The 16,119-nt window shown below is 42.7% G+C and overlaps 1 protein-coding gene across 1 annotated transcript in view; it reads right to left on the bottom strand.

Annotated features, from left to right (window-relative positions):
• Positions 1-4,538: 4,538 nt before the first annotated feature.
• LOC129494091 (uncharacterized) overlaps positions 4,539-16,119 on the bottom strand; it is a 29,969-nt gene continuing 18,388 nt past the window's right edge. The window contains 3 exon segments of the mRNA XM_055300782.1: positions 4,539-4,690; positions 12,586-12,711; positions 14,357-14,404. Coding sequence (XP_055156757.1) covers positions 4,539-4,690; positions 12,586-12,711; positions 14,357-14,404 — 326 coding nt within the window.

The following is a 16,119-nucleotide window of genomic DNA, read 5'->3' as shown; positions in this document are numbered from 1 at the left end:
TGGCCCTGGCAGGTACTGGTGAAAGAGAGGGAGCCGGGAGGGAGGAGCCCAGAAAGCAAAGACAGTGAAGGTCAGGGGGTGGGACCAGGTGCTGTAGTTCCAGTGTCAGATCCTCAGAAATGGTAAAGGCAGGGCCTCAGGAAGGGTCAGCTGAGGAACGCATCTGAAATGAAGCTTGTGAGGAGTCAAGGTAGCGTGGACTTCGGTCTGAAGTGAAGGTTTCTTTTTGGGTGTGCCAAATATACCAGGAACTCCTGGGTGTAGTTATGACAATTAGTTGTGCTAATGATAGTGTGTCAGTCTGGAAGGAGAAGGCAGTGGGGATGCCTAGGAAGGGGACTTGGTTGGGGCAAGGAGGATTGGATCCTTCAGCACTTGATACCAGACCTAGCTCCTGAGATCTTCCTCTTGGTCAAAGCTGAAAGGGAGACATGCTGAGCTATAACCAAGATTTAAGGCTCAAGTGTCCCAGAATACAAGCTTTGAGGTTGTACTGAGTTGATGATGTGGTGACTAGAATAGTCTGCTAAAAGAATATTCCAGGGCCATCATTCAGACTCTCAGCAGGTGTCTAGGGCAGCTGTACTAAAATATTAAGCGGGAAAAAGAGTGAGAATGTGGGTGACATCTGCACAGTAAAATGACAAGTGGGAAATGCCTCAGTATAGAAGATGAGCAATGGGGGTGGTGAGAAATTGGTTGAACGTCTCTTTCTATTTTCTTCTCTTTTCTAGACTTTCACCCAATAAAAAAAATCTTCCTTTGCGGAAAAAATTTACAACCGTCTATTCTTTTATGAAAATAAATTTTATTTCACTTTCAAAACTCTTAATCATTTCTCATAGTTATTATAAACGTTTCTCTTCAAACACTGCTGAAATTCAAGGCTGAACAAGTGTTGGCCATGATGAGACCTACTGTGTAATGAAGTCTACCCCAAACCTCCAGCCAAATACTCTCCTGGGTATGTCAAATGATAAAAGTAAAACAATTTAGCGTGTAAAGCGTGGTGTCCTTTATTCAAAGGAGAACAATCCATGGATTGGAGAGTTCAGGGCCTCATAAGCAGTGGAGCACTCTGCCCCAGGGATTCAGAGCAAGAGGGAGTTTTATAGAACCTTAGAAGCAGCAAAAGGGGAACAGGCAGGATGAGCTGGAAGGTCAGGGATTTCCTCCCAAGGCTGGCACGTCAGGCCGGTGTATGGAGATAGTATTTAGCTTAAATTTATTGACTGAGATTGCGTATTTAATCTTAATTAGATCAGGGAAATCATTACACATTCTTGATGTTTGGGGCTTGGTTGGCTGGGATAGCCTGTATTTCTGGTCAAGGGCAGCCTTTACAGGAATAGGAAAGTTACCTAAGCTTTAGTTTGCAGACTTGATACTTCAAGCAGGAGCGCCTCCATCCTGGGCCTGCACAACTATTTCAACAGGTGATAATTGTTTTCCTGTCCTCTACTTCTCTTCCTTCTGTGGTGTGTCGGTGGTATTCTCCAAGTGACACTGAAAGTATATATTTGTCTAAAAGGGACACATGTTCCCTCCTTTCCCTTTTAATCCCTTTCACTATTTCTTATATTTCCCATATGAGTGAAACCGTATGATGATTGTCCTTCTCCGACTGACTTACTTCAAGCAAAGGAGAGAAAGTGAGTGGGAAGAATTAGAGAGGGGGACAAATATGAGAGACTCCTTACTCTGGGAAAGAAACAAAGGGTTGTGGAAGGGAAAGTGGGCAGGGGATGGGATGACTGGGTGATGGGCACTGAGGAGGGTACTTGATGGGATGAGCACTGGGTGACATACTATATGTTGACAAATTGAACTTGAATTTTAGAAAAAAAAGACACATGTCTAGAAAGTAATAGAAGAAAACTCCTGAGCAGCAGAGAAGAAGAGGTAAGACTTCCCCTACCCTCATGAGGAGAGTAGAGGGTTCTGCGCAAGACCCCCTGGTCCCCAGGAAGAGAGAAATCAGGTGGCTGTGGAGGGAGCAGTACTTCCTGGCCTCCCAGGTCATCCTGCTGCTGCCATGAATACAACTGCTCTGATGGCCCCAGACCTCAGCCCCAGGGGAGAGGCAGGTAGGTCAGAGCAGGTGTGGACTCAGGCCGACCCTGTGCAAAGAGCCAGGTGCTGAAGCTTGGACCTTTTCATTTAAACTCTGAGAGGCTGGCCTGCTCTCCCTGACATGAGACAGTTCCCTTGTGACCACGAGAGAGTCTGAGATCTAATCCAGTTTCACTTCTTCACTAGGTTACAGGGAATAAGCTGGATGTCCAAATCACCACTCAACATGTCAGACTAGATAGTTGTTGACAGTGGAGGAGAGAGGAAGACAGACTAGGGCACAGTTCATGCTCCTGGGCCCCCTGCTGCTCAGTGCCCCCCCCAGCCCCCAGCTTCCCAGACAGCAGCCCCATCCCCTGCTAGGGCGGTGGCAGGGCTGGACCAGGACAGTTTCCAGAAGAGTCCAGGGGAGCCCAGAAACCTCAGCCACAGCCTCACATCCTTCCTGCTTTTCCCACAGGCTCCGAGGCTGCCAGGTGCACAAAGTCTGCAGGGAACAGCTGGTTCAGACCCAGTCCCTGTGCCTGCCAGCCTCCCAGATCTGCTCGCCTCATGGATCAGGGGTCCAGTCTGGGGCCCAGCCCTCTGAGCACCCAGCGATGTGGTCTGATCAGTGGTGCACTGGGGGGAGAGGTCCTTCCTATATGGAACTGCCAAAGGGGAGCCCTGGAGGCCGAATGACACCTCCTTACTCTCTGAGGTTTTATTGTATCGACAAGGACAGAATGACAGCTCCAGTCCAAGCCCTGCCCCTTGGGGGACATATGTCTTTGGGAAAGTAACTGTGCATGGGAATAATAATGCTCACTCTGGAGACATCCCCCACCATGGGCCTGGGATTGGGCCAAATTGGTTCCTTTGTAAATAAATAGCATTAGCCTTACATAAAATGTGATTCTTATAACCATTTGTTCCTTATAATAACATACTAACATAGTTAGACCATCCAAACTTGATAGATCGGTGAATGGAAATCTTAAAACATTTCACTTGCTCAGAATCATAGAAGTATTGAAGGCTTTATTAAAGCCTTAGTCTGACAAAGTCCAAAACCCATGAACCCATGACACCATCCATTCCATATATACAGATTCAACGTGTGTGTACAGAGAGACAGAAAGAGAGAGAGAGAGAGAGAGAGAGTTTCCTTTAAGCTCTAAAGGGGCCATGAGGAAAGTTTCAGAGAGCTTGCAGAACTCAGGAATCTCTCTCACTTGCCAGGAGCAAGGAGCAGAAGCTGTTCTTGAGGAGCCGTCATTCAGGTAACGGTGCTGGACCCAGAACGTAGGAGAGATTCCTCCAGCACTTGTGAATTAAGAGTTGCTTGTCTTTTTTGAGAAACTAATTTTAAAGGTTGTAACAGAAACCATCCATTAAATAATAACAAATGCACTCTATCGAGTGTCACACGCTGTACACACCGATTCCCTCCCTGCAAGCCTCAAGCAGGTGCCATTCATCCCATTCTGCAGATGAGACAGAGGCTTAGGGAGGTGGAGTCACCCACCTGAGATTGCCCAGCTAGGAAAGACACACGGAGAACCTCCAGTCGGCCAGGCTCTGAGGCCTGTGCCCTACGTAACCTGCGTGGATGTTTGGGATTCAGGGTTTAATTTTGCCCTCACTGGGCTGTTGCTTTGAATGCGAATTGTGGTCCTGTCTTTAGTACTGAGATTCTGGGTTAAAAGCTGCAGTAGTTGGCTTGCTCCTTCCTCTGTCTTCTGGCCCCCCCTGCTGGGCGCTGCAGGCAGGTCCTATAGGGACAGTCCTCTGGGTGGAGCCCAGGGAAGTGGTGTCTGTTACTGCAAAGGACCTGCTGGGGGACGGGAAGGGCCAGACCTACCAGGCAGGAAGCCTACTTTCCCAGGTGTGGACACAGTGTGCTTGGCAGTTTTAGGTAAGGGGATTCTTCCTGCAAGGCCCCCGTTTCCCAGCCTCAAATGAGAATATTGACTGATATGTTTGGTGTCCTCTGTACCTGTGAAAACTGTAGAGATTTGCCCGTGAATAGTGCACATTTACGTGTATATAAATGGCCTAGCATCCCTGTCAGCCCATGTCTGTCCATGAGTCTGTCCCCACAGTTCACTGCTCCCCTGTGCTGCAACTTGTACCACTGCTTGCAGCCACGGCATTGATCCATCCCCTGACAGTGACAGGCACTTGTACTGCTCCCAGACTGGCTGTCACAGCAAGGCTGTCCCCCACCCCTCGAGGCTCTGCTGCTGGGCGTCAGCATTTCGCTGGGAATCTGATCCCCCAGTTCCTGACCTGGGAAATACACATGCATGTTCTGTGTAAACACTGCCTGTGCTGTCACCTGACGTTTAACGTTTCACCAACCTGAGGGCGACCACACAGGGTCAGGTGGTTTGAGGAGGTGATGGGCACCTGCCTGATGATGAGGACGCTGAGGGGCTCTCTTCATACCTGGCACCCATGGAGATTCTCCCTCAGAGACCAGCTTATCCATGTCCTTTAGGTGCCGCCAAGGGGAGTTGGCTTGCAGAGGCTCCAGCATCCAGCAGAGCCAGGCTACCTGCGCTGTTCCCGGGCCCCCTGTCCTGGCTGTAAGCCCTGGAGTCCGTGCTCACACCGCTGTTTCTAAGCTCCTCATCTGCAGAAAGGAAAATCAGCAACTACCTCATAGGTTTATGAAGATTAAATAATGCACTACGTGCAGTAAGGAGGGTGTCCGGCAAATGAAGACTGTCAGTTACTTTGTATTTACTGTTAACAACAATGTAATAATGTTATAAATACAAAAAAAATAGACATAATACAAGTATTATAATACATCATTGAAAGCATGCTATAAATGTCTACAATAGCCAAACTGTGGAAGGAGCCTCAGTGCCCATCGAAAGATGAATGGATAAAGAAGATGTGGTCTATGTATACAATGGAATATTACTCAGCCATTAGAAACGACAAATACCCACCATTTGCTTCAACGTGGATGGAACTGGAGGGTATTATGCTGAGTGAAGTAAGTCAATCGGAGAAGGACAAACAGTGTATGTTCTCATTCATTTGGGGAATATGAATAATAGTGAAAGGGAATATAAGGGAAGGGAGAAGAAATGTGTGGGAAATATCAGAAAGGGAGACAGAACATAAAGACTCCTAACTCTGGGAAACGAACTAGGGGTGGTGGAAGGGGAGGAGGGCGGGGGGTGGGGGTGAATGGGTGACGGGCACTGAGGGGGGCACTTGACGGGATGAGCACTGGGTGTTATTCTGTATGTTGGCAAATTGAACACCAATAAAAATAAATTTATTAAAAAAGTGTGCTATAGATAAAAATGAAGATAAAATGATATAAAAGTTGAATTACTAAATTATTTAAGATTAGAGGAAATGTTATAAAATACTTTTACACTTGAATGATTTAAATCTCTTGGATATTTATCCTTTGTGAGTTTTAGCCTATAAATATCCTCAGCTAATTTACCTTCTGTCTAAACTTTGGCTAAGGCATTTGCATTAAATACAGATTCTCAGTTTTGTAGTCAATCTCTTGTTGGCCACAGACTTTGCACACTCTGGAATCCTGATTAGGGAAACACGTCCCCCTCCAGCACCACCAAAGCATTCTATCCTTTCCCGGGATATCCAGTTTGAGATTAGAGTCCCTGCTGAGCCGAGCATTAGCATGTCTGGACTTCTGTGAACTCCTCATCCCTCAGTCTCTCCTTTATTGGCTCTTTGCACATAAGATCCCTGCAGTAGGTTCAGAGCACAGAGGAGGTCAGCAGAGACATTTTCAGTTATGGGAAAATGAAGTAGTAAGTGGTGTTGATTTTACACGGAATTCAATAAGAACCCCCAGTGGTGCTGGTGGAGAAGTAAACCGGTGGAGCACGCTAATCACACTCATTACTAACATTTTGTATATTTATAAAAGGTTATCCACCTATCGGCTTTACAATGGACACTTCTCTAACAAAATGCTTCCTATAGGCCATTTGTTGAATTATATTGTACACTTGAATCTGGTATAACACTATATGGTAATTATACTTTATTTTTTTTAAAAGAGCTTGTTTCTCCTTCTCATTGACACATGCTAGAGGTTATCTGTTGGATGACAGGCATTGTAGCAGATGTAAACTGGTATCTCCTTGGGGTTTCATTTGCCCCTACCGACTAAATTGTGAAAACATTTACATGTGCTTATTAGTTACCCCTATATCTTCTTGAGAAATGTGTCTTTTAACCCTTTTATTTTTCTTTGAAGTGTTATTGAGTTAAGTCCTACTGAGTGGGAAATCTTTATGCATTCAAGATAAAAGGCCTTAATAAGATGTATGAATTTTTCTCCCAGGCTGTAGTCTTTTCATTTTCTTCAAGGGGACTTTTGAAACCCATGTTTTAGGTTTCGATGAAATCCAGTCTATCAGAATGTATTATTTTATGGATAATGTGTTTGGGGTCATATCTAAGAACTCTTTGCTTTAATCCTGTATCACACAATTCCTTCCTCTGTTTTCATCTAGGAGTTTTTAGAGTTTTACCTTTTAATTTATGGTCCATCATGAAATACTTTTCATGTATAGAGGAGCAAATGAAAGAAATTTATGCTTCTGCCTTGCAATATCCAGTTGTAGCTGAGTCAGTTGTGGAAAAGACTATCTCATCTTGCACCAAAGTAACTCAACACATTTATCAGAACCCTGTTGACCAAACACAAGAGATTATTTCTGGACTCTCAGTTCTCTTCCAGTGACCTTCATGTTTCTTTGTACCAGCAGTACTGCCTAAATAGTGTAACTTAATCCTTCTGTAAACTCTGAAATCAGGTCCTGAAGGCCTTGCTGGAAAGGCCCGCCCTGCTGCCTCCAGGACCTCATGGGTCAATGAGAAAGCTTTCCTCATCCTCTGTGTGTGCAGCATCATCAGTATCTCATCCAAATCAAATCTTATGTGTGTCCTCCCTCCAATGATTCTACAGGGTGACCATATCAGTCCCCCAAGTTTGGTCTCTTTCAAAATAATTAGGTCTATTCCAGGGTTTTGGGTTTTCATGTTAATTTTAGTGCAAACTTGTATATTTGTGTGCATAAAGTGTGCTGCATTGAATCCTTAATCCATTTGGTGAGAATTGTCATCATGGCAATATCGGAGCTTCTAATCCATGAACATGGACCCTCTCTGCATTTGTTTAGAGATTCTTTAATTTTAATCTGCATTGTTTTGTACTTTTTAATGTACAAAATTTGCTCTTGTGTTAAATTGATTCCTAAATGTTTTCTTCTTTTTGGTTCTATTAAAAACAACAGTAAATGGAACTGTTTCCTAAATTTCGTTTTCAAGTGTTGCATTCTAGTATATGGAAATCCAAATGATATTTTGTACATTGAATGTGTCCTTTGTGTGATATCTACCTTGTTTATCTTCTTTGGGCTTTGTGTGCAGGTAGATTCTCTGGAAATATCTACATACAGGGTCATGTCAGCTGTGGATGAAGTTATTTTGACTTGTTTTCAATCTACAAGAGAGTTTTACATTTTTTCACGTTGCACTGTCTAGAACCTTTAATACTGCGTTGAAGACAAGTGTCAGGAGCAGACTTCCCTGTCTTGTTGCTGATCTTTGGGAAAAGCATTCAGCCTTGCAGCATTAAGTCTGATGTCAGCTATGGGTTTTCACAGATGCCCTTTATCAAGTTGAGGAAGTTCTTCATTTTGTGATTGTTTCTTCTGCCAAAGAGAATAATCTCTTGATTCCCTCAAATGACAGTATTGTTCCAAGTTATAAGTTTTCTAACCTAGATTTTACTTCTTTTATATAAATATTCTATTTTGTAGTTTTTGCCATACTTCATTAGAATAGATTTTTTTTACTTTTTGTTGTCGTATTTTCCTTTAGGTTTTGCAACATGATTTTCTCTATTTATTGAACACATTTCTCATAGCTACTTTAAAGTATTTATCTCCTAAGAAAGTATCTGCACATCCTCAGGGCAGTTTATATTGAATTGTAAGGGGGTTTTCCCCTAAGAATAGTCACTTTTGTGAGTCTGCGTGGCTGTTATTTTTTTAGTGAAAAATATCTCATTAAATGTATCTTGTGGGCAACTCTAGATTGTGACTTGTCCCCAAAATGTTGCTTTCATTGTTGCTTTTATGCTGAGAAACTTGTCTGTACTTAATCTGTGATATTATATCCCCTGTAGTATGGCCTACTCATGCTTCTGCTATTTTCTTATTAAATTATTATATTTTTCAGCCTCGCTTCCTGGGTTCACCCTGTGTCTACATAATATCATGGTCACCAAAATTACTTAAGGAAAGACTTGGACTCTGACAAATAGTTTTGCTGTAGGTATTGGGCAGCACATGAATATTTTAGGCAAATAGATAGCCTACATGTGGTAAAGTATAAGTCTTCCCAGATTATACTTTTTCTGAGTCTTGCCACGGCTCCTCTGCATATGCCAATCACCTGAACGCACACCAGCAGCGCTTGACTGGCTTGGGCATTTTGGTGTCTCTGCTAAGCATGCACACAGCCGTAGCTGAACATGTGCCTGCTGCAAGCATGACCACCACATCAGGCCAGCAGAGCGTCTGGCTTTCCTGCTTGAAACCACACGAATTGTTAGTTCACCATCACATCATTCCCTACCCCAAATTAACTGGGCTCCCTTACACTGTGTAATTTTGCTGCAGGTTCTCATGGGTTCCTGATTTTGGAAGAACCTTCATGTCCATAATGCTCAGTGTTGGGAGGTTGGGAAAGAATAGTAGCCACAGTAGGCAAGTGCATTGCTGGTGTTCCCTAGATCTGTAGCTTTCCATTATATTTTCCTTTTTCTTGATGGCTTGAGCATTTACTGTGCTGTTGTATACTACATAAATATAACTTAAAGTGGATGCAAGATATTTTATAGAAATATAATCATTCTTTTTCTTCCAATCTCAGACATTTAGAGATTTTCCAGTTTTTTTTTTTGAGATTTTCCAGTTTTAGAGAAAAAACTTTATATAATGGAAAACAAAAATTATTTTGTCAGAGATATTTGCTGAAAAAATAATTACAAAATATAATTACAGGGTCAAATGTGCATTTCTACAAGTCAGTTCAACTCCATTTGTGCTGCTCTGAGAATGAACCAAGTGATGAAAGTGCCATGAGGAGGGATGTGGGAGGGTGAGGCTTAATCAAGTGAATTTCCTTATGTGGAGAAAGGATCAAGGAGGGTTGGGATCCTTGGGTGGCGCAGCGGTTTAGCGCCTGCCTTTGGCCCAGGGCGCGATCCTGGAGACCCAGGATCGAATCCCACATCGGGCTCCCAGTGCATGGAGCCTGCTTCTCCCTATGTCTCTGTCTCTCTCTCTCTCTCTCTCTCTCTCTCTCTCTCTCTGACTATCATAAATAAATTTAAAAAATGAGGGTCTACAGTTAATGGCTTTTGGACCTAAAAATCAAGAACTCAGTGGTGTGGTCACAGTTAGAGTATTCTGTCTCAGAAGTGGAGTTGCATATACACCAGGCCCACAGATGATGCCTAAGCTGGATGTGAGTGTATAATTTACCCTGGGAAAGAGCTCTCTCCCACACATGCTGGGCTGAGGCAGTAGCTTGGGGCCCCTATCATGGAGGCCATAGCTCACCCAGAAGATGGCTCTCAAGCATAGACCAAGAGGAGTAAAGTTGAAAGTGAGAAAGTGTTGTAAGTCAGACTAGGAAAGCTTAGGGTGGTGATCTCAGCAAAAGAAATTTGTTTCCCCAAGGACTGGACAGATTGTGTCCCAGGACTGGGGACCCTCTCTGTACTTAGCTTGGGTGGGGTGGACACAGGGACACTTGCTTCTTGCTCTCACATTGCTGAACAGCCCTCCTCTGCTCCACCCCAGCACGCTTACTGATGTGCATGCCTTTATTGAGCCTTGCTCAGCCTGACTCTGCAGTCACTTGTCCCTTTAGAGGGACTGAGATGACTCAGTCTGTGACATTCAATTCCACAGTTGAAGTAAGGGTCCCCATATGTCCGTGTTCTTGTGAGGAGAGAAGCACCTGCTGTTGTGACATCTACACACTGCCTGTGCCAACAGCCTCATGGGCAGGTGTCTCGTGTCACCCTGCCTACACTGACCAAATGAGACTGAAAGTAGGAGCCTCTATGAATCACCTGCCGTGGAAAAGCACAGATCCTGGTGCAATGTCTGTGATCACCTAGGGGGCTACAAGCTGTCTGAGTGCAATGCAGTTCCTTCAGAATGGTGTCATCAGAGTGGACTAAGGGTGCCACAGTCTTCCGTATAGCATCCCAACCCACCTAGCAGCTAGTGGAATGAACATGGCATAAAATAGGGGAACCCTCACCCACAGCCCAAGAGTGTGTTTGACAGCAAGAGCATGTGTGTGCAGATGGATGTTTTCTTTCCATTAGCTGTGGCCTTTTGGAAATGAGCAAGAGGGCTGTGGTTTAACTGTCCTTATTTCATCTTACAACACCTGAGGCACTTTGCACCCGCCTAACCAGTAGGGGTCGGTTTAATTTCAAGATTTCCAAAAATCAACTGCAGGTGAAAATGCACACACACAAAACTAAACCCGAGAAAATAAACATCATCATCACACTAACGGCCTCATCCCACCCCACTGTCGTCTGCACCACCACATTCCTCTATCTACACCTCCCAAGTCCAGGGCAGCCCAGGGTAGGTTGGGAAGTAAGGTGCTAAGGAGTTGGAAGCCACGGGAGACACTTCCTAGGAGCCTCAGCAAGGACATCAGCCACAGAGCTGCAAGTCATTGGCTACTTTCCCCTCATTGCCTCTGTGCTTTCCACATGCAGAAGCAGTTCCAGATCACTAATTAGAGGCGCAGGCATTTGTCCAAGGAGACCTGAACAAATTTTTGAGAATCAGAGAGTAGATCAAAATTAAATTTCTTCTACCTTTATTTGCTGGCTCTTCTGTAGTTTCCACATGGGAATCTCTACTTGGCTTCCAAATCACTCATTTCACAGAAGCTGAAGCTGATTGTAAAAAGAAAACAAAAATCAAAGATGCCTCAGTGGCTCATCGATTGAGCATCTGTCTTCAGCTCAGGGTGTGATCCTGGAGTTCTGGGTTGCAGATCTGCATGGGGCTCCAGCAGGGAGCCTGCTTCTCCCTCTGCCTGTGTCTCTGCCTCTCTCTGTGTAGCCCCCAGGAATAAATAAATAAAATTCAAAACAAAACAAAAAATCATTCCCATTTAAATGAGACATTGTTTCATTTCTAATATACCTAATTTATTGCTCTAAGTACTTTCATTACTGAAAATGGGAAAATATACAACTATTAACTTTTCAACAACTTTTCACATACTGAACATTTTGTTGTACATGTATGTTTGTAAAAATACAAACACACATATAAATAAGTACATACACACTTGTTAGTGTGTGTGCATGCAGGCCTGTTATCTATTATCTCCAAAGTATATGGCAATAGTAGATTCTAATGCTGTAGAGTGCTTGCATGTACCCAGCAGAATTAACTCTTACATCCACACAACTCAAGGTGACAGGGCACACTGTATCTTCATTTAATGCATGAGAAAATTATGTCACAGAAATGAAATAGCTTTAGGACCAAGATTTAAATACAGGCACTTGGGATTCAGAATCCAAGAATTTCCCTCCTCCACCACCCTTTCCTTTCAGTGTTAGTCCTGCTCTCATGGAGTGCTTATGAGATCAGGAAACATATTGTCCATAAAACACTGCTATAGGTCTGAGCACACCTGCCAATCATGTGACATGTTATATCATCACCACCCAAATGTTTTAAACCAGATGACTCTGAATCAACTGACCATTGAAGGGGAAATAACCTGGGTATCTTCTTCACTAGCTGTGGCTCTCCTGTTTGGGCCAGTGCCACAATGAGGCATCATTAGACCACCTCAGGGCAAGAATTAGGAATATGGAATTGACCACTATGACAACCAACACTGTATCTGAAGGCTCAGCTGTTATGCTGCCTCTTACATTTGACTCTCAATTAGATAGCACCAAATAAAAGCAGACATAGGCCAAAGTAGAATTTTGATTGCTTTTATTGTGCCTACTATGATAAACAGTACGAAATTCAGGTAGCAAGAATGAGTACTTTCAGGTATGTAAAATAAAGAGTTTCCAGGGAAGCATCTGGATAAATAAGAGTTCAAGGATACAGCTGGAAGCTGCATGTTGGCTGTACTCAGAGGCATGGGTACTAGGTGGTTGAGGAGCACTGAGGAGAGACCAGTGCTGAAGCCCCTGGGGATGGCCCCCTGTCCCCAACTCTGAGTCATAGCCAAATTTGTTCTCGCTGCAGAGTGAAAGTTTCTGTTTGTCCAGTGGTTTCTAAACCCATTCTCCATAATGGCACTATAGAGAAGACACATGTGGAATGAAATAACCCAATCTCAGAAAGAAAATCTCACTTGTTCCGCAGCAGACATTTTAGAATTGCAGCCAATGGGAATAATTGGATCGTGATGGCACCATGTGTTAGGAACACTTCCCAGTACCACTGAACGCTGGTCCCCCAAGCAAACAGATGGCAGTGATGATGGAGTACGTCAGACTCTTCATGAGGAGGAGGAGGAGGTAGGTATAGTAGGCAGAGGTGTTCATGAGCTGTACCTGCAGGGGGTCTAAAAGAAAGGATGTAATAATTTCACAGTTTTTTTGAAAGGCCAAGACGTATTCACTGCGAAGGTGACTGTATACAATTCTGATAATTTAGGTCAAGTGCCATTCTCTCACCAGCACAATGGGGTAGTAAATACTTATATCAACATCACCACCACCACCACCTAAGACAACTCAGAATGGAGTTTGCAGGGCAACTCAGTCAAAACCTGTGCAACTCACTAGTACATTCCAAAGTATTAAAAAGTAAATTTGTGTTTATAATGAATGAATCCAGTGGGGAAAAATACATTGGTGATAAGTGGCTTTTAGCACGTTCATCCCACATGAATCAAAGTAAGAATAAGAAGCAATATACATTAAGTACAAACTAGATGTCACTTATTTTGAGAACTTTGCATGCAAAGCTTAAATCTTACTTAATTTTACAGTAACCTCTGAAATGATTATTTTCATTCCCAATTGACAAATAAAGTGAGTACAGAGAGAGAAGCCATTTGCCTGATTTCATACAACCAGTAAGTACTAGAATCCAGATTTCAATCCCAGCAACACAGAATTAAAGAACACTTTCTCAGTTGCTCTGTAATTCTGCATCTTCACATTCAACAAATACCCAAGACTTCAAAATGACTAAGCAAAAATATAAAGTTGGAAGCTTCTGCTGCTGAAGCTGGTGATGATGTTGATGATGGTCAGAGTCCAGAATCCCCTGATATTGGTCATGGATGGTGGATCAGCAGGGCCAAAACCAATGCTTCTCATCATTTCCTTTGCTCATTATGTGGGGAAAAAGTGCCAAGTGCTAGCACCTATGATGTAGTAGCTAAAAGGGATGCCTAAGCTAGATATGACACATATGCCATGTTATATATCTATAACTCAGGTATGTGTTTTTGTGTTGATTTTATTGGGCTCAGAAATTGTGAATAGTTTACCCATACTCATGAAAAAGAAAATTAAAAAGCTAGAGTGTAAATTTAGTCTGTGGAACTGGAAGCCCTGTACTGAAACCAGCCTCCCCATGTGTGCACCTATCTCAGGGCCTTGACTTTGGGATTTAGAGGAAGAATAAAAACTGAGTAAGTGTGTGAACTTGGTTCATCTTGAATCAAATGGTGTAGGTGTCAGCCTTAGCTCTCGCTGTATGGCATGGAGACTGAATTCATTTCAGCTCATTGCCCTCATGTGTAAAATTGGAATATAATCCATCACAGTGAGAATAGGAGTTATAAACAAAATGCACTCACAGTGCAGCACAATGTCTTCTGTACAAGAACCTCTCAGTGTCTGTTAATGTTCTTAACTACCGGCAAGAATAAGGCTAAAAAATATAGAAGCAGCATGATATCATGATTTCCTCAGTCAGTAGAAATCTCTGGCACAAAAATGAATGAAATTCATTGTTGAAAGAATTCAGGGCACATCACTGCACTCCTGATTCATGGTCCTCTCACACCCAAACCAGCAGTTACTGTGTGAAGACGACCTGAGAGACAATGGATTGACATAAATATCACTCTCTATTTTACAAGATCCAGCCATTCTGAGGTTTCTCCCTGAAGCCAGGGAAGTTCAAAGTCTAAGCTGATCAGGAAGGAAAAATGCTATAGCATGACATAAAGGCAAACATAGACAAAAACTTACCATATTCATCATCCAGGGAAGCTTCTGTGGAGTTAATAGCAGCAGGTTCTAAAAGAAGTGAGGACAGGTATTGTTCATATGCATTGTTTGACATTCCTCTGTTTGAAGATAGAGGATAGAGATAGATAGATGATAGATAGATAGATAGATAGATAGATAGATAGATACATAGATAGATAGATAGATACATAGATAGATAGATAGATAGATAGATAGATAGATAGATGATAGATGGAATTTGTCAGCAAAGAGGAAGAGCCATTACAAACATGAGCCTACCAATTTCAGAAATTTTTTGTTTGATTTTACATAATTTAGTAGATCAATTCACATATTGTATTTCTGCACATAAAGATGTTTGTGAATGATGCACTTTTTCTCACACCTGGAGAGTAATGCCTAACATTATCTTCTTTCCTTGTGTGTTCATAGCTCGTAGCACAGTGACTACTCCACAGTATGTGTCCTATAAATACTATTGAATAGAAAAATAATCAGAAACGGTGACTGCTGTCCAGTCCTCCATATCCACTGCTCACATGAAGGGCTGCTACCAAAATGAATTTGTCCAACCCTGAAGCCACAGAGGCACTGTACATGTTGGAAGGAGTCTGGTTTAGGTAAATTTCCTATCTAAACCAAAGAAAGCATTCCCATCTTTCAAATCATGCATGCCCCATTATCCTCAACTCCTGCAATGATTTTCTGGACTGGTGGTGTTGGAGGACCTGACAACAATACTAAAGAAGGCCAAACCTACTGATTGATTGTTATTGTGCCAGGCACTATGTGGAAGCTCATAGGCATTATCTCATCTCCCCATTACATTGGTATGAGCTGAATTTGGAGAATTCCGTGTTACCTACAAGGAAATAAGATTTAGAGAGTCTGAATTTTTGCTGAATATCATACCAGTGATGATTGTCAGAGCCAGCACTGAAAGGATGATTGTGGGAGCATTGATGAACTAGAGCCTGTGGAAAGCACCTTGTAAAACAACCCATAGAAATCAAACATAATTCTGCCATTGTGGACTCTCAGGTAACATCTCTTCCATATAATTGAATTAATCTTAGCACTACCCATTTTATTACAAAAGCTCAGCATTTCTTTTTTTTTAATATTTTGTCATTTATTTGAGACAGAGAGTGAGCATGAGCAGTGGGAGTGGGCAGAGGGAGAGCAAGAAGCCAACTCCCAGCTGATTAAGGAGCCCAACTCTCAGCTCAAACCCACACTTTGGAATCATGATTTGAGCCAATGGCAGGCACTTAACTAATTAAGCTACCATGCAACCCTAAAAGCTCAGCATTTCATTGAGCATGTTTGCAGGGATAGAATGAAAGGCCACATCACACTATAATTGTCTGAATACATAAACCTGTTAGAGTTGTATTTATCTACAGTGTAGAAAAACAAAAAAAAACACCCAACATACATACAAACACAAAAGATCATTAATGATGATTGACTGTTGGATGCAGGAAGGGGAAGTTGCAAGTTTCCTTTGATTTATCCTTTTTCTGTTCGTGTGTCATTGTCCACACAAACATGGCTCTGGTGTGTAATTTTACCCACTCCAGACAGTCTTATGTTGGTGTGCTCTTGAAGAAATGGGTGTGAAGTATAGACTTTTGGTTACATATCAAGAAGGACAATGTTAGTATAACTAGGTCAAATGATAAAATATCCTAAAGGGCTTACTTTACAGTGCCTTAATGGTCTCTTTCTTATCCATACAGTGATTTTATTCATCATATTTG

The sequence above is a fragment of the Nyctereutes procyonoides genome, unplaced genomic scaffold (genome assembly GCF_905146905.1).
Source record: "Nyctereutes procyonoides isolate TBG_1078 unplaced genomic scaffold, NYPRO_anot_genome, whole genome shotgun sequence".
NCBI lineage: Eukaryota > Metazoa > Chordata > Mammalia > Carnivora > Canidae > Nyctereutes > Nyctereutes procyonoides.
Note: the sequence above shows the minus strand (reverse complement) of the source record. Positions and strands in the feature narration are given on the sequence as shown.